The 22,383-nt window shown below is 46.5% G+C and overlaps 3 protein-coding genes across 3 annotated transcripts in view; 2 read left to right on the top strand and 1 right to left on the bottom strand.

Annotated features, from left to right (window-relative positions):
- The window catches only part of MED4 (mediator complex subunit 4), a 74,099-nt gene extending 63,830 nt beyond the window's left edge, over positions 1 to 10,269 (top strand). Inside the window, exons 4-9 of the mRNA XM_007668608.4 lie at positions 5,152 to 5,218; positions 5,929 to 6,099; positions 6,984 to 7,041; positions 7,967 to 8,053; positions 8,863 to 8,994; positions 9,528 to 10,269. Coding sequence (XP_007666798.1) covers positions 5,152 to 5,218; positions 5,929 to 6,099; positions 6,984 to 7,041; positions 7,967 to 8,053; positions 8,863 to 8,994; positions 9,528 to 9,700 — 688 coding nt within the window. The 3' untranslated portion in view covers positions 9,701 to 10,269. The remainder of the gene's footprint in view (positions 1 to 5,151; positions 5,219 to 5,928; positions 6,100 to 6,983; positions 7,042 to 7,966; positions 8,054 to 8,862; positions 8,995 to 9,527) is intronic.
- A 176-nt stretch (positions 10,270 to 10,445) lies between these two features.
- Positions 10,446 to 15,942, bottom strand: NUDT15 (nudix hydrolase 15). The gene is made up of 3 exons (XM_029047770.2): positions 15,796 to 15,942; positions 12,499 to 12,695; positions 10,446 to 11,269 (listed from the first exon to the last, which is right to left on the bottom strand). Exons 1-3 carry the CDS (start codon positions 15,933 to 15,935, stop codon positions 11,130 to 11,132), a joined length of 477 nt encoding a protein of 158 aa, XP_028903603.1. The 5' UTR covers positions 15,936 to 15,942; the 3' UTR covers positions 10,446 to 11,129.
- Positions 15,943 to 18,257: 2,315 nt separating this feature from the next.
- SUCLA2 (succinate-CoA ligase ADP-forming subunit beta) overlaps positions 18,258 to 22,383 on the top strand; it is a 28,014-nt gene continuing 23,888 nt past the window's right edge. The window contains exons 1-2 of the mRNA XM_001513578.5: positions 18,258 to 18,350; positions 21,574 to 21,754. Of these exons, the coding sequence (XP_001513628.1) occupies positions 18,258 to 18,350; positions 21,574 to 21,754 (274 nt within the window). The remainder of the gene's footprint in view (positions 18,351 to 21,573; positions 21,755 to 22,383) is intronic.

Below are 22,383 nucleotides of genomic sequence, written 5' to 3' on the forward strand. Positions count from 1 at the left end.
GTAGTCTAATCGGGGGAGGATTGGTGGTGATTGGTGGTGTTTGGAAGGTGCTTACTATGGGGCAGACGCTGTACTAAGCGCTGGGGTGGGGGCAGCAAATGGGGCTGGACACGGTCTCTTGTCCCACGTGGGGCTCACACCTTCAATCCTCATCTCACCGAGGAGGAAACTGAGTCCCGGAGAGGCGAAACGGCTTGCCCGAGGCCACACAGCAGACGGGTGGTAGAGCCGGGATTAGAACCCAGTGCTCTGCGCATAGTAAGCGCTCCATAAATACTTTTGAATGAATGAATGACGACCGGGCCCCAGCCACTACGCCGTGCGGCTTCATTTAGACAGTGAGCCCATTATTGAGCAGGGATGGTCTCTGTTGCCTAATTGTACATTCCAAGCGCTTAGTACAGTGCCCTGCACATAGTAAACGCTCAATGAATACTTTCGAATAAATAACGAACAGATTCACAGCCACAAGAATAGTAAGCGGACTGTGTGTTCAACGCTTATTGTGGGCCGAGCACTGTGCAGAGTGCTGGGGTGATATGGGTCGACCAGATCGGATCCAGCCCCTCGCCCACCTGGGGCTCACATTCATTCATTCAATCGTATTTATTGAGCGCTTACTATGTGCAGAGCACTGAACTACGTACCATGTGCTGGGATTAGAACCCACGACCTCTGACTCCCAAGCCCGGGCTCTCTCCACTAGGCTAAGCCGCTTCCAAAATGACTTGTCCAGAGTCAACACAGCAGGCAAGAGATGGATCCGGAATTAGAACCCAGTTCTCCCGACTCCCCGCCCCTAAACCTCACGACCGCAGTAATGGTATTTATTTATAATAATGATGCCATTTGTTAAGCGCTTACTTTGTGCCAATCCCCGTGCTAAGCGCTGGTTTAGAGAAGCAGCGTGGCTCGGTGGAAAGAGCCCGGGCTTGGGAGTCAGAGGTCATGGGTTCGAATGCCGCCTCCACCCCTTGTCAGCTGCGTGACTGTGGGCAAGTCCCTTCACTTCTCTGGGCCTCAGTGACCTCATCTGTAAAATGGGGATGAAGACTGTGAGCCCCACGTGGGCCAACCTGATCACCTTGTATAATAATAATAATGTTGGTATTTGTTAAGCGCTTACTATGTGCAGAGCACTGTTCTAAGCGCTGGGGTAGACACAGGGGAATCAGGTTGTCCCGCGTGGGGCTCACAGTCTTAATCCCCATTTTACAGATGAGGGAACTGAGGCACAGAGAAGTTAAGTGACTTGCCCACAGTCACACAGCTGACAAGTGGCAGAGCTGGGATTCGAACTCACAAGCCCTGACTCCAAAGCCCATGCTCTTTCCACTGCGCCACGCTGCTTCTCTGCTTGTATGCCCCGCCAGCGCTTAGAACAGGGCTTTGCACATAGTAAGGGCTTAACAAATGCCACCATTATTATACAAGGTAGTCAGGTTGTCCCACGCGGGGCCCACAGTCTTCATCCACATTTTCCAGATGAGGGAACTGAGGCCCAGAGAAGTGACTTGCCCAAGGTCACCCAGCTCAGAAGTGGTGGAGCAGTGAAAGGTTTAGTGCCGGCGGCCGAACGTATCCACCAGGGGCCTTGCGGGCCCGGGGTGATGATTTGGTTACCGAGAAAATGAAAGTCACAGTTGTTGTCTGGCTGCCTCCCCGCCCCCTGCCTGGATTTGCTGATGGTTTAACAACCCTCCTCTAGGAGTTCAAAACCAAAAGTGCCCCGGGGACCCGGAGCCCCTCCTCATTTCTCCCCCATATTCATTCGGTCGTCTTTATTGAGCGCTTACTGTGTGCAGAGCACTGTACTAAGCCCTCGGGAAGATACAGTGCAACAATAAACAGTGACATTCCCTGCCCACAGCAAGCTTAGAGTCTAGAGGATCAAGCAGTAGTCAAGTAATTGGAATACAAACTTTTCACACGGCCTTGGGTCAAGCGCCTAGTACAGTGCTCTGCACACAGTAAGGGCTCCATAAATACGATTGAATGAAATCACCTATCTTCAAGCTAATTCCATTATTTAAAATTTAAAACTATTTTATAAGATCCCCATTCAGAACTAAACGATCGGTGTAAATGACTGCTGATGGCTTCTCCAACTTTGTCTTGTGCCTTGCTTGTAGTTTCTTTCACTGCTCATTATCACCTCCTGAGAACTTTAGCCTCCATGACTGTAGACAGGCAACTGAGGTCTTATGGCAAGGACACAGATCTGGAATTAATAATGATGGTATTTGTTAAGCACTTACTATGTGCCAAGCACTGTCCTAAGCGCTGGATGCGACCCGACTTCTAGTCCGGTGCTCTGTTACTGACCGACTTTGTGACTTAAAGAAATCACTTCGGAGCACTTGAGACGTTTTTTCCGAGCTACCTGAAGCGACTATGCTCACTTGTGCTCCTAAGTGGAAAATTTAGGTTAAAAGTGAATGGGGCCTATTATATTTTTAATAATGGAATTGACCCTTAGGCAGGGCTGCCGAATCAACAAGATTAAATACCAGTTATTTTTCCATACAGTCCCAGATTAGCATAGGCACACTGTTTATACTTTTATTAGGCTCAAATACAGATGACAATAGGAAAAGTGGATTTTTCGCTTAGCCAGTTATTTCCATAGTGAATTTTAAAATCCTGAGCAAGGCAATTGCCAAAATGGCATTATTATTATTCCTATAGTAAATTTTAAAACCTTGTGCAAGGCAACTGCCATAATACTTCCCCTCTACGAACGTTATTACGTGAATATTACATGCTCGACTTGTGGCTAGGGATCTTGTCTTTTACCTTTATTGTAGTCCTCTGAGCGCATCCAAGGGTATGCCCGTCAGAGTCACCCAGGAGATACAGTGAACTGATGTAGGCTATTTTTGTAGCTCTTGGTGGAGAGGTGATGTACATGCTAACTGAGAAATCCTCTTGAGAGGAAGGAAGGCAGTGAGCAAAGTAAAATGGCAAGATGAGAATTAGCAGCATGATATTTCTAGGCAAATTGTTTTCACCTCGAGTCTGCCAGCCATGAATTTTGCACTTTCCAAGTGAGTCCTCATTAGTTTATTGGGTGCCCCTATGCTTTTTAAATTATTCCACTAAAACGTAAGCTCCTGGAGGGCAGGGAATCGTATCGGCTAACTTTATTATAGTCTCCCAAGCCCTCAGTACAGCGTTCTGCCCAGAGTAAGCGCTCACTAAATTGCACTGATTGATTATTTGCTTCTGAAATGATCCATAAATTCACCGGCTCATGACGTTTCCACATGAGGTTTATCAGATGTCAGCATGCTCCCCCCATTCACGGCTCTGCCGGTTTGGAAAAGTGACTCCAGAGCACTCGGTGATGATGGAGTCTTCCCCCCAGGAGCGACGGACTGGCCTCGGCCCTGACGTTCATGACCCAGAACCGGCTTAGACAAGTTGATTCGAGTACTAGTGGTTTGCTCAGTGCCATTCACACACTCTCATACCCGTCAGTCGTGTTTCTGCCAGTACTCGAATACAGTAAACGAGTAGGGTGTGCCATCTTCGCCCACGATAGTCAAGTACAGCCAGAACCGAGAATAGAACCACATCTCCCTGTTCCTTGAGTGATGCTGGATCAACACCAGGGATCTAGAACACTTGACGGGAACTCCTGAAACCGGTCTCTGAAGTCCTGCGAAGAGGTAGCCCTGGTGTCCAGGTTGCATCTGATTTCAGATCTAAATGGAAGTCATTTAAAAAAAAACAACTCTCAAAGGAGCTAATATTATTGGTTACTTGAGATATTTCCCTCTTTTTCCAAGCCCACATCTCAGGTCGGTGCCCATGCTTAAAATGAAAAGATGCTGCTCCTGGTCTAAACTCTGCAAATATTGAGATAGATTTGTATATGTGCAGTTCTGCAGAGCCAAAGAATGAGAAAGCATAAGGAAAGGATCGTGGCAGTGAAACATCAGCTGTCTGATTCCTGAGGTTGTGGCTGTTATTTTAGTAAGAAAGCCAGTTTGTGTGGGGGTGAAAAAACTCGGTAATCATGTGGTGCCTGAGTGATGGTGGTGCTGCTATCCCTGGGGAACATGCCTACTCCCATAGTAATAATTAGAGCTATTTACTAATCATAATTGTGGTATCTATTAAATGCTGACTATTTGCCAAGCACATACTAAGGATTGGGTTAGATGGTGCAGTCAGATCAGACACACAGTCCCTGTCCAACATACAGTCCCAGTCTATGAGAGAGGGAGAACAGCAACTGAATCCCCATTTTACAGATGAGAGAGGTAGAGATCTGCCAAATGTCACACAGCAGGCAAATGGTGTTCTGGGTGCTGTGTATGCTGGGAGAGGTTAAAAAAGGGTTATTTATTTATATTAATGTCTGTCTCCCCTTCTAGACTGTGAGCTGCCTGTGGGCAGGAATGTGTCTGTTGTTATACAGTACTCTCCCAAGTGCTTAGTACAGTGCTTTGCACACAGTAAGCGCTCAATAAATACGATTGAATGAATGAATGAAAGTCAGACGCAGTTCCTGTTCACTGGCAGGCCAGCGGCAGAGATGGGGCTCGATGCTGGACCGCCTTACTTCCCAGCTCATGCTTTTTCTACTAGATTATGTTGTCTCTCCTGTGCAACTGAAATTTCAGTGTCATTAAAACGGGGTCTTAGTGGAAATGCATTGCATTTTGTCTCCGATAGGAAAAATGATAGGTGCTCTCTTTGGCATCCCCCCTTTTTAATTTTTATTAAGAATGCACTTTTAACATCCTTAACTATTTTCCTCTAATTACCCATTAGAGATCCCGAGGGGATTACAGGTAGTAAAATAAATCAGAGATAAGAATTTAAGGCTTTCTGGAACCTGTTACCTACATATCTTGCTTGGTTAACAAGTTCCTTAAGCATTCTAGATAACTGCTTGCTATATGCAGCATCTCTCTTTTTATTAGCTTTGAACCTACCTCTTAAATGTCTCGACCCCAGGTCTAATTCCATGTCTCTTTATGGTTGTATTGCCTATAATTCCCAGGTTTTACCCATTGGAATAGGGTGAGAATATTAAGTAGTATGATCAAGAAAGCATTTTATTATGACAATTCTTAATGCATTTCTGTGGCTTTTAAAATGAGAGGTATTGGCGATACAACACCGAAAATTTCTTTTTAGGGAGTTAATAGAAATCCTGGCACTTTCAAGAAACCAGAAGTTGTTGCAGCCTGGGGAGGAGAACCAGGTAAGTAGGTTTTTTTAGAAACCAATTCCCCATAAACAGATGAGTTGTGTCTCCAGCCTCCTGTTCGTTAGCGGTGAGTCCTGGTGGATTGAGCCACCCAATGGGCAACACTGAGTTCTGACTGCAGCCTTACTGACAATTTTCTTTTGCATTACTTTCAATCAATCAGTCAGTAGTCATGGAATGATTCTAGTGCTTGCTTACCCTGGGCTAAGTATTAGGGTGGGTAAAAGGTTACAAGATTGGCCCCAATCTTCCACATGGAGCACTCCATCTATTTTATCCCCATGTTATACATGAGGAAACAGGACCAGAGAAGTTGTGACTTGCCAGATATCACTCAGCAGGCCAGGGACAGAGCTGGGACATAAACTCGGGCCTCCTGATTCCCAGCCTTGGGCTGTTTCCACCCATCAGTAGCATTTATTGCACATCTGCTGTGTAGAGGGCCTTAGATAAGTGCAGGGGAGAGTACAATAGAGTTATTAGACATCACTTCTGCCCTTGAAGAGGTGCCAGTGTAGCAGTGGGCAGGGCTCAGTTGGGAGGGTTAAGAACTATATCTCTATGTCCTGTGTCCCCCCTCCCCCCCAAACAATCAGCAATTCATTAGGTTGTTCCTTTGGGATGGGATTTTGGAGAAAAGTGGATAGGAATGGTTTTCTCAGTGTTCCAACTGTCACCTAGTTAACCCAAGACTTACCTGACAGATCCTGGAGTTGCTAATTCTTAGAGATGGGGAATTTCAAGAATTAATGAAACTGGCACTTGAGCAAGGGAAAATTCATCATGAAATGCAACTATTGGAAAAAGAAGTAGAGAAGAGAGATAGTGATATTCAGCAGCTGCAGAAACAGTTGAAAGAAGCAGAACAAATATTGGTAAGTTGATAGGTGTGGTTTTTGCAGCGGGAGGAGGGTTTTTATGTCCTTTGTACTTCTGATGGGCTGAAAGCCATAGCTTTTTGCCCAAATCTAGAAATAACTGCTGAGCTAAGCTGGGTTGAGAAATATTACAAAGGCTTGTGCATGATTTGATTATTTGGTTTTGTTTCTTTCATCTTATTTGTTTGGGTTCTTTACTTAGATAACTCTGTCTTTTTCTCCCTTCATAGTCTAAAGTTTTCATAAAGCTTGGTAACACCACAGATCTTTTCATTTTGGATGTTTTATATGAAAATAAATTATTTTAGATCAATAGATGTGTGTTCCTCTAATTTAGTCTTCAGTCAGAAGCAAGGGTTTGATTACAAAAATGTAGAGATTATTTTCTCCTTTGCTATCTGTAGCAAAGAAGAGATTCACTTGAGGACAGAATGTGGTTCCTTAATTAGCGTTGCATCCTTTATCAATTCTGTGCACTGGGGAGTCAGTTCCAAGTGTCCGCTGGCAAATGACTATTCCCCAACTGTGGAGATGTAGTTGAATTGGAATATCGGTTTCCTGAAAGAAGGTGCAAGCCTCATATTCCAGACGTTCTCCCGACCCTGGTCACGTGGAAAGAATCAGAGCCATGCTCTCTTGCTTCGTGGCTTGGATCCCCATCGGATGTTTGCATTTATTAGAGAACAAATAGGGGAAGTGTGGCTGCTTGCTTCTTCTCTGACCCCCTCTTACGTTAAGGGACCATGCAGGCAGTTGTAGGAATCACCACATTTTACCTACGTGATTCCAAATTTCCATTAAAGGGCTCATATTGAGTGTAAAACTATCACTGAGGTGGTCCTAAATAATGTATTTCTCATTCTTTTTCCTCCCCAAATTAGGCAACAGCTGTTTACCAAGCAAAAGAAAAGCTCAAATCAATAGATAAAGCAAGAAAAGGTTTGTATGGCTAAAAAGCTTGGAATAGTTTTTGAGCAATTTACTCAGTGCTACCTGGATTTCTGAAGATGCTTGATTTATGTAACATTGCTAACATAGAAACGTTTTATAAAGATCTCATCTTTTTTTCCTTTCAGTAATGTTTCCATTCAGTTAACAATTTAGAAAATAAACCGGTAAAGGGAAAGAAGCATGTGCTAAGCTCCTCATATGACGCTCTCCACATAGGCACTCCTTTAAGTTCTGTTGACGGGGAAGGTTTTATGTCTGTTTCATTGTGGCTGGTTTTAGTGTGTAGGGTCCTGGATGTGTGGGGGTGGTTATCTGGCTCCATCTTGCTCCTGCTTTGGCAGCCTCACTCTCAGTATTTCCTTGCTCATTAATACCCTGACTAGGAAGTGAAATTGGTTTAGGAAGAGAAAAAACCCATTGCTTCTTATTACAGCTCTAGCCAGCCAAATCAATCAGTGGTATTTTATCGAGTACTCACATTGTGCAGAGCACTGTACTAAGTACTTGGGAGAGTGCAGCACAACAGAGTTGGGAGACTAGCTCTCTGGCCACAAGGAGGTCACAGTTGGGGTTAGGATAGGAGTTTGAAACTTGATAGGTTAAATTTTTGGATAATCCGTATCATGTACTGAGTTTGTTCTTGTCCCCCATTCTGAGTTAATGCAGAATTGGCAATACAGTGTTAATTTTGCTAGCTGTCGTTCACTTCCTATGTCGATCTCTTTTCCCCTTTGGATTTTAAACATAGCTTGTCAGGTGCCACTGAATATGAATGAGAAGGGAAGGGGCAAGGTTATCTTGTACAGAAAAAAGTTAAAGTAGCAGGTTAGTTCTGAGTGAACTGGAATGTAACCTGTTGATTGTGTGAAATAAGTGTAATGTTCCCCTTTAATTTTTACTGTTACTTTTGCAGGGGCCATCTCCTCTGAAGAAATAATTAAATATGCCCATAGGATTAGCGCAAGCAACGCTGTTTGTGCCCCTCTGACTTGGGTCCCAGGTAAACACCTTTGTCTTTCATTCTCAATATATGTGAGTTTGAGAACTTGGGAGATTTTTGCCTCTAATTAGGAAATTGTAAAGATATTTTCATATGGTGTATAGAACGTATCTTCCTGCATCTGAATTATCCTCTTAGCCAAACCTAACCGGTGAATGATTTAAAGCTTCTCTCTCTTCCATCTGAACCACTGAATTCTACTCAATGGGCTACGTCAGGCGACCTGCGTTTTCAACTTCCGAAATACTTTTTGAAGTAATTTCTTTGACTCGATGGGCCATGAACTAAACATTGTGTGGGCCAAAGAAGTGGTCTTTAGAAGCAGGTTCATTATTTTTCATTTAGGCCTGCAAGACCCAGGACTCGAGAGCTCCAAACTGACTACCTGTTTTCTTTGTAGAGTTGGTGCATTAGTTTGCAGTCTATGTTCATAGCCATTTTATCTTAAATGCCTCTTTTGTGGCTGTGCTACTGATCTAGCCTTGCCTTATAATTCAGTTGATTGGTTGAGCTGATTTTTATAGCTTTTTATAAGGGTCGGGAGTTACAGAGCATTCTGCTTTTATTCCTGCTTAGGGATTTCTCTCTGGTTGCCTGGCAGAGTTCTAAAGTGCAGAACCTCAGAAGTTAAGACAACTAGCTCTCTGAAGGGATTTTCTTTTGTACTTTTCCTCTGATTGGGGGAGGTGGAGTTCCTTGATCAGATGAGCTCCACCTGGCAAATGTGAAGCCAGAGAAACTGAATGAAATAAAAGCAGTAGCAATTTGATGCTTCTGTTTGAAACAAAAGCGCATGTATTCTCTTTAAGGGGACCCACGTAGACCGTACCCAACGGATTTGGAGATGAGAAGTGGTTTACTGGGGCAGATGAGCAATCCTTCCACGAATGGTGTGAACGGACACCTCCCAGGTGACGCACTTGCAGCGGGCAGATTGCCAGGTTGGTGTTTTATCGGTGATGTCTGTAGAAGACCGGCCCCAGTGAGAACTGTACTTTTAAAGATTAAAGAGGATATAGAGGGGGACGGAAAGATCTGAAGCCGTAATCCTCCTTGCAGGGGAACTCCGATTCCCCACTTAGTTTACAAAACAATCCTCTCAAAGCATTTCTTCACATAGACTTGGTTTCCAAGGTTCTTTTCTGAAAAGCCCACCTTAGTGAGCTTTAAGAGTTCCTGTTTTTGTTGTCAGTTAATATTTATTGAGCAGGAGCTGTGTGTAGAGCACTGTACTAAGCACTTGGGAGAGTCCAATAGAGGTACAAGGTTATTGGTCTGACCTTAAGGTAGCTGCGGGGGAGGGGTGGGGCAGAACCCGTGTCACCCACAATTACTCCAAGGATTCTGCTTGCATTAGAATGGAAAATTGATCATCATTTGACATTAGGGAAACCTTTTAATTTGAAAATAATCACAGTGATAAATGAGAAATGAAGGGTGAGACTTGAATAAAGTGACTTTTTTTCCCCTCTAGATGTTCTCGCCCCACAATACCCATGGCAGTCAAATGATCTGTCTCTGAACATGCTACCTCCCAATCATAGCAATGACTTTATGTTGGAACCTCCTGGGCACAATAAGGAAAACGAAGACGACGTAGAGGTCATGTCAACAGATTCTTCGAGTAGCAGTAGTGACTCTGATTAAGGACAGAGGACAAAGACTTTCCAGGTCGACCACAGAAATACCGTGCAAATCTCAAAGCCACAAAATAGCCCAAAACACTGACTCTCTTGAAAATGTGCAGCTCAGTTGGGACCACAATAGATTTCTAAAAATTGCAATTGTGGCTTCTGTTCGAGTTCACAAGAGAGATATTAAGCATTAAAAATGACTAGCAATGTCTCTCGCTGAAGGGGATTTTTCGGTTTCTCGAGAAGAACTGTGCCAGCACTGCCTTTCCCCAACCTGAACCAGTTATTTTGATGAATGTATAATAAGAGGAGCTCTGGGAAAAGCACCCGGGGATATGGACTTTTGTACGTTACAACTCTGCTGTAATTATTTCAAAAGGCACAGATGTCCCCAATGAAAATAACCTGTCTTAAGCCCCCCCCCCACCCCCCACCCCTGTCTTAAAGTGAAGATGACTGGCTGTTTCAGAAGCAGATCAGTATTGAAATAATGCTTATTTTCACAACTTTTTGTAATTATTGTAATATTGCATGGTTTTGTAAATAAATTCAACTTTAGTGTGCTGCTTTTTTTAAAGAAAATGTGCACTGTGTTTTCAATATTAGAATTTACTAGTAGATAGTAAAGGGATTGTCTCGAAAGGGGAAATTCCTGTCAACATATGTTGAATTAGAATAAACCTCCCACGGAATGAGGAGGTGAAGATAGTGGCAGGTGATCTTCATCATCGACAGTACTTGAGATCCAAGCACTTACAAGATATTAATATTAGTAAAACACAAGACCCCCCCTGCCACCAAGGAACTTACAATCTAAGGGGAAAAGGCATGCACCAAATGATAAACTGAGAATGAAAAATAAAGACACAACTAGCTGAAACGAGTGAATAAAAAAATATTTTAAGAATAAACAGAAGCACAAGTAACAAAATATGTATATTGGTATATATGCTCAGGGATGATATGATCTGAGGTGGTGGGAATTAATTGGGGGGATGAATGCCTCTCGAAAGAGCTGGGAATTCCAGAGTGTTTTACAGTTCTGCTCATCCCTAGTCTCCCACTCCCAAATTTGTCTGGATGCTAGGGACTCATGAATTCCCCTCCAGAGGGGAAGGGGGAGGGAGATATGACACCCCATTTTACAGATGAGGAAACTGCACAGAGAAGTCAAGTGACTTGCCTGCGGTCACAGAGCAGGCAAGTGGCGGAGCCAGGATTAGAACCCAGGTCCCCCGACTCTGAAGACCATGCTCTTTCCACTAGGCCCTGCTGCTTCTCAAATCAAGAGAGAGTTTCTTCTTTTAAAGACAATCACTGTAAGCAGGAATAAAATAGTGACTTTTGGTTTCAATGACAACAGCTCCAGGTATTTGGAGACACTGAAAGGACGTTACTTCAGGAGAAGCTAAAATTTATACCAGAGTACCTAGGGCTTTCTTTCAAGGGTGATTTCCGGTATATCCTACAAGGTGATTAAAATCTTCTTTAAAAGGATCATAACCTTGCTCCTTTAAACACCGTAAAGCCCAGAATAATTGGTCTAGTGGAGGAAATTCTTCCCAAGGGACCCATTTCCAACCTGGAAAAGAGGAATGAGAAAATAAATTTAGCATGAAGGAAAAAAAGGGCAAATGAGGACAAGTTTTATTTTTATTCCAATGTGTGCTAGATCCAAAGTATCTGAACTGCTTTTAATAAGTCACGGTATTTTCTGCTGGAAGTAAAATATGATTTTTGGCTGGACTCTGGGCCAGGACCATTTCACTTTCTAAAGTTGAATATCACAATACAAGGTAGACTAGGTAGGTTATAATGTACATTGTGACATTCAGATAAGATAAATACCTGCAATTACACATGTTCTTCAAAACCCAAATGATTTTCCTATCAGTCCGTTGCTATACACGTAATCCTATAACTCTTGCTAACTGCTGAGGGGAATCTAAGGTTCTTGGAGAACTTTTGGCACAGAAGACTTTGCAATTTGAGTATGGGGGTGAAAGGGGGTGTGGCTTGGAGGAGACAGGGGCAGGAGGAGGAAGGAGAGGGCAAGGAAGTGTAAGTAAAATGAGCCAAAGAAGTCACACCTCCTCCACCGCCTCACCTCTGGGCCTCTCGGGGCACCTGGGTGGGACTCATGTGGGCTTTCCAGCCCCCAAATGCCCGCCCGTTTGCCTTGCTTGCCTCCGCAGGGCCCCACAGATCTCACGGCTGCGGTGGGCACGATGCTGCCCCAGCTCCAGAGTTCCAACTCCTGTCCAGCCTCGGCCGCGCTCAGCTCCTGCTCGCTCCGTGGGGACCCAGGCTCCGATTTATGCCACGGGGGCCCCCAGCCCTACCTGGTAAAGGGCAAGAGCTCAGGGCGGGGAGGTGGGAACGCGCCGAGGCAGGCTGGTCACAAACACCGGGAAGACGAATGCGTAACCTTCCCATTTTTACGAAATGAGTCTATGAAGGTGAAAACATTTTGCTTCAAGTCAGCCATTTGTACAGTGGTAATGCTGGGAGTCAGAGGACCTGGGTTCTAATCCTGGCTCTGCCACTTGTCTACTGTGACCTTGGCCAAGTCACTGTGCTTCTGTACCTCAGTATTTTTTTAATCTGTAAAATGGAGATTTAGATTACAATTCCTACACAAGGATTGTCAAACCCGATTATCATATATCTACCCCAGCACTTAGTACAGTGCCTGGCATATAGTAAGCGCTTAGCAAGTACCATAAACAAAAAACTAGGATGAGAACCCCAGTAACTGCCCCCAGCCACACACTCTTCTCAATTAAGAGCACTACTACACAACTATCTTACTTTCATTTTTTTCGGGTTCTACATTCTGTGGTTCGGATTCATGAGTCACATCCACCTCTCCCTTCATCAAAATAGTGACATAGTGGTAACTGTCCTTCACACTGACAGAATTCACAACAGAAGCAAAGCGAACATTTTTCAGGTGAAGAGCTGTTTCTTCCAAGGTTTCCCTTTCAGCACATTCTTCCCAGCTTTCACTGGAAAAACAACAAAAATACACCACAGCATTTGTTTTCCTTTACCTAAAGCTCACCCTGGAAAGTCTGTAACTGGGACCTTCCAGTACAAAAGAAGAATTTCACCAGCACACACACCTCAATAAATTAACACTCTCATTCATTCAATCGTATTTATTGAGCGCTTACTGTATGCAGAGCACTGTACTAAGCACTCTCAGTCCATCTTGCCCTGCCTTATCTGCCTTATCTACTTAGGGTGATTATTTATCCCTAAATGATTGTAACTATTAGAGGAAACTGGGTTTCAAATAGTCCATAAACATTCATTATTCAATCATATTTATTGAGCACTTACTGTGTACAGAGCATTGTCAGAGCACTTGGGAGAATACAATAAACACACACATTCCCTGCCCACAATCAGCTTAGAAACTAGAGGAAACACTGTATTTACCAAGTCCCCAAACTCTTTTGTGATATTATAACAACTAAAATTATGGTATTTGTTAAGTGAGTACTATGTGCCAGGCACTGTACTAAGCGCTGGGGTGGTTAAGCAAATCGGGTGGGACACAGTCCCTGCCCCACGTGGGGTTCACAGTCTCAATCCTCATTTTACAGATAAGGTACTGGAGGCACAGAAAAGTCAAGTGAATTGCCCAAGGCCACACAGTGGACAAGTGGCGGAGTCAGGATTAGAACCCATGATCTTCTGACTCCCAAGCCCGTGCACTAGCAGCTATGCCAAGCTGCTTTTCACTGCTTTGGACAGTGCTGGACATCCAATAAGCGCTTAAAAAATACCATTATTTTAGAGAAGCAGCACGGTGCAGTGGATAATGCACAGGCCTGGAAGTCAGAAATACCTGGGCCCCGCCACTTGTCTGGCTGTGTGACCTTGGGCAAGTCACTTCACTGTGCCTCAGTTACCTCATCTGTAAAATGGGGACTGGGATCGTGAGCCCCACGTGGGGCAGGGCCTGTGTCCAACATGAATGGCTTGTATTCATTCACCCCAGTGCTTAGTACAGTCCCTGGCACATTGTAAGCGCTTAATACTACCATACTTATTATCTATTACAACCTGATTTGCTTGTATTCACTCACCCCAGTGCTTAGTACAGTGTCTGGCACATGGTAAGCACTTAATACTATCATACTTATAATTTATTACAACCTGACTGGCTTGTATTCATTCAGTACAGTGCCTGGCTCATAGTGAGCGCTTAAATACTATATTTATTATTTTTTATAATCTGATTGGCTTGTATTCATTCATCCCAGTGCTTAGTACAGTGTAAGCGCTTAACAAATACCATAATATTTATTATTTATTACAGCCTGTTTGGCTTGTATTCATTCACCCCAGTGCTCAGTACAGTATAAGTGCTTAACAAATACCGTAATATTTATTTATTACAGCCTGCTTGGCTTGTATTCATTCACCCCAGTGCTTAGTACAGTGCCTGGCACATAGTAAGCGCTTAACAAAATACCATCATACTTCTTATTTACTACAACCTGACTGGCATGTATTCATTTACCCCAGTGCTTAGGACAGTACCTGGCACATAGTAAACGCTTAACAAAATACCATCGTACTTATTTACTGCAACCTGACTGGCTTGTATTCATTCACCCCAGTCCTTAGTACAGTGCCTGGCACATAGTAAGCGCTTAACAAATCCTATCATACTTATTATTTACTACAACCTGACTGGCTTGTATTCATTCACCCCAGTGCTTAGTAGAGTGTAAGCGCTTAATAAATACCGTAACATTTATTATTTATTACAGCCTGTTTGGCTTATATTCATTCACCCCAGTGCTTAGTACAGTACCTGGCACATAGTAAGCGCTTAACAAAATACCATCATACTTATTTACTGCAACCTGATTGGCTTGAATTCATTCACCCTAGTGCTTAGTACAGTGCCTGACACATAGTAAGCGCTTAACAAATACTATACTTATTATTTACTACAACCTGATTGGCTTGTATTCATTCACCTCAGTCCTTAGTACAGTGCCTGGCACATAGTAAGTGCTTATCAAATGCTATCATACTTATTATTACAACCCGAATGGCTTGTATTCATTCACCCCAGTGCTTAGTACAGTGCCCGACACATAGTAAGTGCTTAACAAATACTATACTTATTATTTATTACAACTTGATTGGCTTGTATTCATTCACCCCAGTGCTCAGTACAGTGCCTGGCACAGAGTAAGCGCTTATCAAATACTATCATACTTATTTATTACAACCTGAATGGCTTGTATTCATTCACCCCAGTGCTTGGCACAGAGTAAGTGCTTAACAAATACTATCATATTTATTATGTTCGCTTGTATTCATTCAGTACAGTGCCTGGCACATAGTAAGCGCTTAATAATAATAAGAATAATGTTGGTATTTATTAAGCGCTTACTATGTGCCGAGCACTGTTCTAAGCGCTGGGGTAGACGCAGGGGAATCAGGTTGTCCCACGTGGGGCTCCCAGTCTTCATCCCCATTTTACAGATGAGGTCACTGAGTCACCGAGAAGTGAAGTGACTTGCCCAGAGTCACCCAGCTGACAAGTGGCCGAGCCGGGATTCGAACCCATGACCTCTGACTCCAAAGCCCGGGCTCTTTCCACAGAGCCACGTTGCTTAGCAAATGCCATAATACTGCTCCGGTCCCAGTGCCACTTCATTCATTCATTCCCTCATTCATTCATTCATTCATTCATTCATTCATTCATTCATTCGGAGAAGCAGCGTGGCTCAGTGGAAAGAGCCCGGGCTTTGGAGTCAGGGCTCATGAGTTCGAATCCCAGCTCTGCCACTTGTCGGCTGTGTGGCTGTGGGCAAGTCGCTTCACTTCTCTGGGCCTCAGTTCCCTCATCTGTAAAATGGGGATGAAGCCTGGGAGCCTTCCCGTGGGACAAGCCGAGGACCCTGGGTCTCCCCCGGCCCTTAGAACAGTGCTCTGCACCTGATTCCCCTGTATCTCCCCCAGCGCTTAGAACAGTGCTCGGCACATAGTAAGCGCTTCACAAATACCAACATTATTAACATTATTATTCATTCAGGGGACGGGACTCACTGAGCGGCTCCCGCGACGACAACTCACCCGAACTCCAAGTGCCCCCCGGGGAGCTGGAAAGCGCCGGCGCCGACGGCCCCCTTCCTCCTCCCGAGGAGGACGCACCGCGGGTGCCTGGGGCTGGTGACCACCACCCCGACCCCGACGCCCGGCCGCCCCGCCGCCATCACGCCGGAAGCCGCCCCCGCGCGCGCGCGGGGGGCGGAAGTGACGTCACCGGCACCGCCCGCCGCTTCCGCGCATGCGCCTCGGCGGCCGGGACCGTGGAAATGGCGCCGCCTCAGCACCGCCCCTTCCACTTCCGGTCGCTCCTCAAGGTGACCAAGGGGCCGCCCCGGATCTTCTCCTGTTTTAATGATAATGATGTTGGTATTTGTTAAGCGTTTACTATGTGCCGAGCACTGTTCTAAGCGCTGGGGTAGTCACAGGGGAATCAGGGTGTCCCACGTGGGGCTCACAGTCTGCACCCCCATTTTACAGATGAGGGAACTGAGGCACCGAGAAGTTAAGTGACTTGCCCAAAGTCACACAGCTGACAAGTGACCGAGGCGGGATTCGAACCCATGACCTCTGACTCCAAAGCCCGTGCTCTTTCCACTGAGCCACGCTGCTTCTCTAAGCGTTAAGCGTTCTCTAAGCGTTATTTGTTAAGCGCTTACTATGTGCCGAGCACTGTTCTAAGCGCTGGGGGAGATACAGGGGAATCAGGTTGTCCCACGTGAGGCTCACGGTCTTCATCCCCATTTTACAGATGAGGGAACTGAGGCACCGAGAAGTGAAGTGACTACTTGCCCATAGTCACACAGCTGACAAATGGCCGAGCCGGGATTTGAACCCGTGACCTCTGACTCCAAAGCCCGTGCTCTTTCCACTGAGCCACGCTGCTTCTCTGGGTATTTGTGGGTAATTATGTGGGTATTTGTTAAGCGCTTACTCTGTGCAGAGCACTGTTCTAAGCTCTGGGGGAGACACAGGGTCCTCAGGTTGTCCCACGTGCGGCTCGCAGTCTCCATCCCCATTTGACAGATGAGGTCACTGAGGCCCAGAGAAGTGAAGGGACTTTGCCCACAGTCACACAGCTGACAGGTGGCAGAGCCGGGATTCGAACCCATGACCTCTGACTCCTAAGCCCGGGCTCTTTCCATTTTCTGGAAAATGGGGATTAAGACTGTGAGCCTCATGTGGGACAACCTGATTCCCCTGTATCTACCCCAGCGCTTAGAACAGTGCTGTGCACATAGTAAGCGCTTAGCAAATACCAACATTATGATTATTATTAATCCCACTCCGCCGCCTGTCAGCTGTGTGACTTTGGGCAAGTCACTTTCTCGGTGCCTCAGTGACCTCATCTGTAAAATGAGGATTCAGACAGTGAGCCTCAAGTGGGACACCCTGATGCCCTTCTATCTCCCCCAACGCTTAGAACAGTGCTTGGCACATAGTAAGCGCTCAACAAACAGCAACATTATTATCGTTTAGCTTGTGAGCCCGTTATTGGGCAGGGATGGTCTCTGTTGCCGAATTGTACACTCCAAGCGTTTAGCACAGTGCTCTGCACACAGTAAGCGCTCAATAAATACGGCTGAATGAGTGAATGAATATGATCCTCATCATCAGTGAATGAATGAGTGAGGTTTGGCCGTCTGTCCCGCCCCGGCGCAGGCCCTGTAATTCCTCCCCGCGGCCAGCCGAGGGCAGCACCAGCGGCCTACATCGAGTGAAGCGGCTGGAGCTCCGAGCGGCAGCGGCCTGGCGATTGAGGTTCCACCCCCGCCGCTCCTCCAGCGGTGACTGCGCTTGCGCAGGCGGCTGGGGCTCTTCCCGCTCCCCCCGTCCTAACGACTGCGCCTGCGCGACCAGCTGGGGCTCTTTCCTCCCCCCCCTCCCCCCCGCCCTGGAGACTGCGCCGGCGTCTGGGGTTTCTTCCCCCCCCTCCCCGAGACGGTGACTACGCCTGCGCGTGCGGCTGGGGCACTTCCCACCCCCCCCTCCCACGGCCCGGCGATTGCGCCTGCGCCGTCAGCTGGGGCTCTTCCCCCGCCCTGGCGACTGCGCCTGCGCCGGCGTCTGGGGCTTCTTTCCCCCCCCCGCAGCGGTGACTGCGCCTGCGCATGCGGCTGGGGCCCTTCCCCCCTCCCGCCCCGGCGACTGCGCCTGCGCCGGCGGCTGGGGTTTCTCCCCCCCCCAAACCGCAGCGGTGACTGCGCCTGCGCGATCGGCTGGGGCTCTTGCCCCCTCCCAGCGGTGACTGCGCCTGCGTTTGCGGCTGGGTCTCCTCCCCCCTACACCCACGGCCGGGCGACTGCGCCTGCGCGGGCGGCTGGGGTGCCTTCACCCCCTCCCAAACCCCGGCGACTGCGACTGCGCTTGCGCGGGCGGCAGGTGGTGGTGCTGCTGTTGCTGCGCCTGCGCGGGCGTCCGGTGGTGGTGCTGCTGCTGCTGCGCCTGCGCGGGCGGCGGCGGAGGGGAAGGTGAGGAGGGTCCCCGCCATGGCGGCCTCCATGATGACCGGTCGCCTCTCGGCCGCCGCGGCGCTGCGGACTCACGGCCCGCGGACGGCGCTCTGCGCCGCCGCCGCCAAGGTAGGACGGCCGCCCTCTCTCCCTCCCGACGGGGGCCGAACCGGCCCGGACCTCCCCGGGACCGCCCCAGGCCCGGCCCGGCAAGCCGGTCCCTGCCTCCCCTGCGGCCCTCATCCCCCCGGGGTCACCACTAGCAACAGCCGTGATCCTCCTCATTTCACCACTAGCAGCAATCCCTCATTATTTTAGTAATCGCATTGAGCACACCGAGCTTTGTGCAAAGCACTGTCCTAGGCGCTGGGGAGAGGACCCGTCCAACACCCTGCCCGCTCGCAGTCTGGCGGGGCAGAGGGGCACTGATGGAAAGGAAGGGATAAATAAATAAAGCGGGCCGGGATCCGCTTTATTTATGGGGGTCCATAAAGAAAGTGGGTCGGGGGGGGGCCCCGGCCGGCGACGACAGTGACCTTCAGATGAACCCGGCGGCTCCCAGGACCTGCTGCTGTCCCAGTGGGAAAGGCCCCTGCCAGGTGCTATTTGGGGAGGGGGGCGGCTCTCCAGGGACACACACAACCCAGGACCTCCCTGCGAAATCTATATTCCCCCCCCTTTTATTCACTCGAATTAAGCGCCCACTGTGCGCGGAGCACTGTACTGAGCGCCTGGGAACGTACATCTCAACAGTAAAGAGCGACGATCCCTCCCCCCAACGAGTTTACAGTCTAACAAATACCATCATTATTATTCGAGGGGGGTCCTTGGACTCGATTTGGGGTGTAGGGTAGGTAGGACAACCTGAGTACCTTGTATCTACCCAGCGCTTAGAACAGAGTAAGCGCCTAACAGATACCAAAATTATTATTATTAGCGCATCTCCATTAAGGCGACTTCGTTGGGGTTTCTTTTTTTTTTTTTTGAGGAACTTGGTTCAGATCCCTGCCATGTCGAATAACGTAACTTTCTAAATTGAATAGTGTTGGTATTTGTTAAGCACTTACTATGTGCAGAGCACCGTTCTAAGCGCTGGGGTAGATACAGGGTCATCAGGTTGTCCTGCGTGAGACTCACAGTCTTAATCCCCATTTTCCAGATGGGGTCACCGAGGCAGCGAGATGTGAAGTGACTTACCCAAAGTCACACGGCTGACAAAGTGGCAGAGCGAGGATTAGAACCCATGACCTCTGACTCCCAAACCCGGGCTCTTTCCACTGAGCCACACTGCTTCTCAAGAATTCTAGTCTTGTTGCATTCCCACCTTCTGCAAGACGCTTCCCAAAGGTGTTACGCAGAGCCCGCCTTACTGGAGAGTCACGCAGCTGGTCTGTTGAAGAATGACAGTTTGACCCATCCAGCTGGCCCCAAGCCCAAGTAAAGAGAATAGTGTTTGGAGTTGATTGACTCGGGTAGATATAGAATATCATCTGTGGTATTTATTGAGCGCTTACTATGTGCAGAGCTTGGGAGACTAGACTGTACACATCTTTAGGCTTAGTACAGTGCTCTGCACATAGTAAGCGCTCAATAGATACTATTGAGTGAATGAATCTATACATTTGTTGCCCACAGCAAGTTTGCAATCTAGAATAGTGGGCAAAAAGGTTTTGCTTTTGGTAAATGATGTAGTTTGGAGGGTTTTTTTTTTCCATTTGGTGGAAAGGTCTGTTAGCATTTTAAAACACTTCCTGCTGCTTGACCTCGTTAGCACTAGCTATTTTTGGAATTTAGTCTGTTGGAACATGGCCCGTGCTAAAACTAAGAACAGATATAAATTTGTCACTTAAAGGGGACCGTTTGATTGTCTCTAGATAAATTTAAGACCACGGAAGCACCGCCTCAAATTTACCCTCTGGAGTGATATAGGTGATTTCACCTTTGATCATTTTTAATATCAGGGCTCCTGCTGCTGACACCTTAAGAACAGTAGAACAGATAAATGAAAACGCATCCAAACGTTGAGTCCTATTCAGTGCCCTTGGTCATTCAGTGGTATTTATTTAGCGGTTACTGTTTACAAAGTACTGTACTGAGCGCTTGAGAGAGTACAGTACAGTAATCGACACATTCCCTGCCCACAGTGAGCTCTCAATCTAGAGGAACATTGTAAGTGCTTCACAAATATTATAATAATAATTGTGGTATCTGTGAAGCACTTACTGCATGCCAGGGACTGTACTAAGCGCTGGGTTGATAAAGTGAATCATGTAGGACACAGTCCCTATCCCACGTGGGGCTCACAGTTTTAATCCCCATTTTACAGATGAGGTAACTGAGGTCCAGAGAAGTGAAGTGACTTGCCCAAGGTCACACAGTAGACAAGTAGCGGAGAGCAATATAATGTAAAGATATGTATTGATAATAATGGCATTTAAGTGCTTACAATGTGCCAGGCACTGTTCTCAACACTGGGGTAAATATAAGCTACTCAGGTTGGACACAGTCCTTGTCCCACATGGGACTCACAGTCTTAATCCTCATTTTACCAGCAAGGTAACTGAGTCCCAGAGAAGTTAAGAGACTTGCCCATGGTCACACAGACAAGTGTCAGAGTCAAGATTAGAACCCAGGTCCTCCCGACTCCGAGACCTGTGCTCTATCCACTAGGCCATCCATGCAAATGCCTGAACTCTCGGAGACCGATACTCCCGTATTTTAACAACTTTTCCAGTTGTTGTTTTGTTTTTCCAGTTGTTGTTGTTGTTTTCCAGGGTCACCATCCCACAGCTTCTTTCCATAACTCGTTTGTGTGCTTACTCACCCTTCCAATAGGGCCCTCCTTGCTCCTGGAAGCTTCTCTGACAAGGATTTTGGGGTTTTATGCTCCTCATTCCCAAATCAGAAGTAGACCGTGAATGATCTAAGGGTCCTGTATAACTAACCAACGTTAGTGAGTCTAGTGGGAGAGAGATTTGTGTGGAGAAATCACACTCTCCCAACGGTTTGAACCAGAGATTGAAGTTCTACAGCTCCGTCATCCCCCTGGAACTTTCCCCTCCACGAGCTTTGGAGGAGCAGGGTGGGAGGGAAGGAGTCTCAAATTACTGTTTGAGAAACATTGCATTTGGCTTTATTGCCACTCCTAGAGGGCAATTCAGTGTTGCCAACGAGTTACTCGGTCACATTTGTGGCAAGATTTTGTTACTTTCTGATATTTCCTAATACAGCTACGTAATAGTTTCTGTTCTTTAATGCTTCTACAGCTTGATCCTCTTTTTGTATAATAATTCGACACGATTACCAGATACCTGCTCTGGAAACAAAGAGTGAAAATCTCCCGCTTTTCTAGGTCCTGGGAAGCTCTGGATTGTTCAGCAACCATGGATTCCAGGGGCAGCAGCAGCCGCGGAGGAAACTTTCCCTACACGAGTACCTGAGTATGGAACTGTTGCAAGAGGCCGGCATTTCTGTTCCCAGTGGACAAGTGGCAAAAACACCAGAGGAAGCTTATTCAATTGCCCAAAAATTAGGTATAAATAATAATGCTATAGGACTTCATTTTTCTGTGCCTTTAGAGTTTGAAATAACCTTATCCTGCAGAGAACAGTTTGTGTGGCATTACTACCTCATTTTACCAAAGAATATGAGTGGTGTAAGGAACTTGTTCCCTGCTTTGGATGCTGATGTGTGCTTCTGGATATATCTTGTCTTCCAACTTGTAGCCAGTGCATTACCCAGGGGTGATGCTCAAGTATTTAGTGGTTTTATTCCACATTTTAAGTTTGAAAGCCTATAAGATTTAAATAACTGGGAGAAGGAAAATAAAGGAGTTTTCCTTAGATGTATTCTCTTCTATTTATATGTATTTTGGGGAGGGGGAGGCTGACAACTGAAATTTAGAATGTCAGAAAAATACCCCATATGGTTTTTCTACTGCTCTACTTATTACTTTTTTTTTCTTTTGCTTATCTTTGCTTTTGGACAGTGAAAGAGTCTTGAAGTTCAAGTAGATAATTTCCCTGATTCTGTAGTTAGCAACGTGGCCCAATGGAAGCCAGATGGCCTTTGGAAAGAGTACGGGCCTGAGAGTCAGAGGACTCATGTTTGAATCCCGGCTCTAGCAGTTGCTTGCTTTGTTGACCATGGGCAAGTCAATTCA

This window comes from Ornithorhynchus anatinus, chromosome 20 (assembly GCF_004115215.2).
Source record: "Ornithorhynchus anatinus isolate Pmale09 chromosome 20, mOrnAna1.pri.v4, whole genome shotgun sequence".
NCBI lineage: Eukaryota > Metazoa > Chordata > Mammalia > Monotremata > Ornithorhynchidae > Ornithorhynchus > Ornithorhynchus anatinus.

Coding starts and splice junctions, on each gene's coding strand:
- NUDT15 (XM_029047770.2), bottom strand. CDS start 15,935: ATGGCGGCGGGGCGGCCGGGCGTCGGGGTCGGGGTGGTGGTCACCAGC. Junction 12,696..15,795: donor GGGGGGCACTTGGAGTTCGG/GTGAGTTGTCGT, acceptor TTGTTTTTCCAG/TGAAAGCTGGGAAGAATGTG. Junction 11,270..12,498: donor AGAACCCGAAAAAAATGAAA/GTAAGATAGTTG, acceptor CCTCTTTTCCAG/GTTGGAAATGGGTCCCTTGG.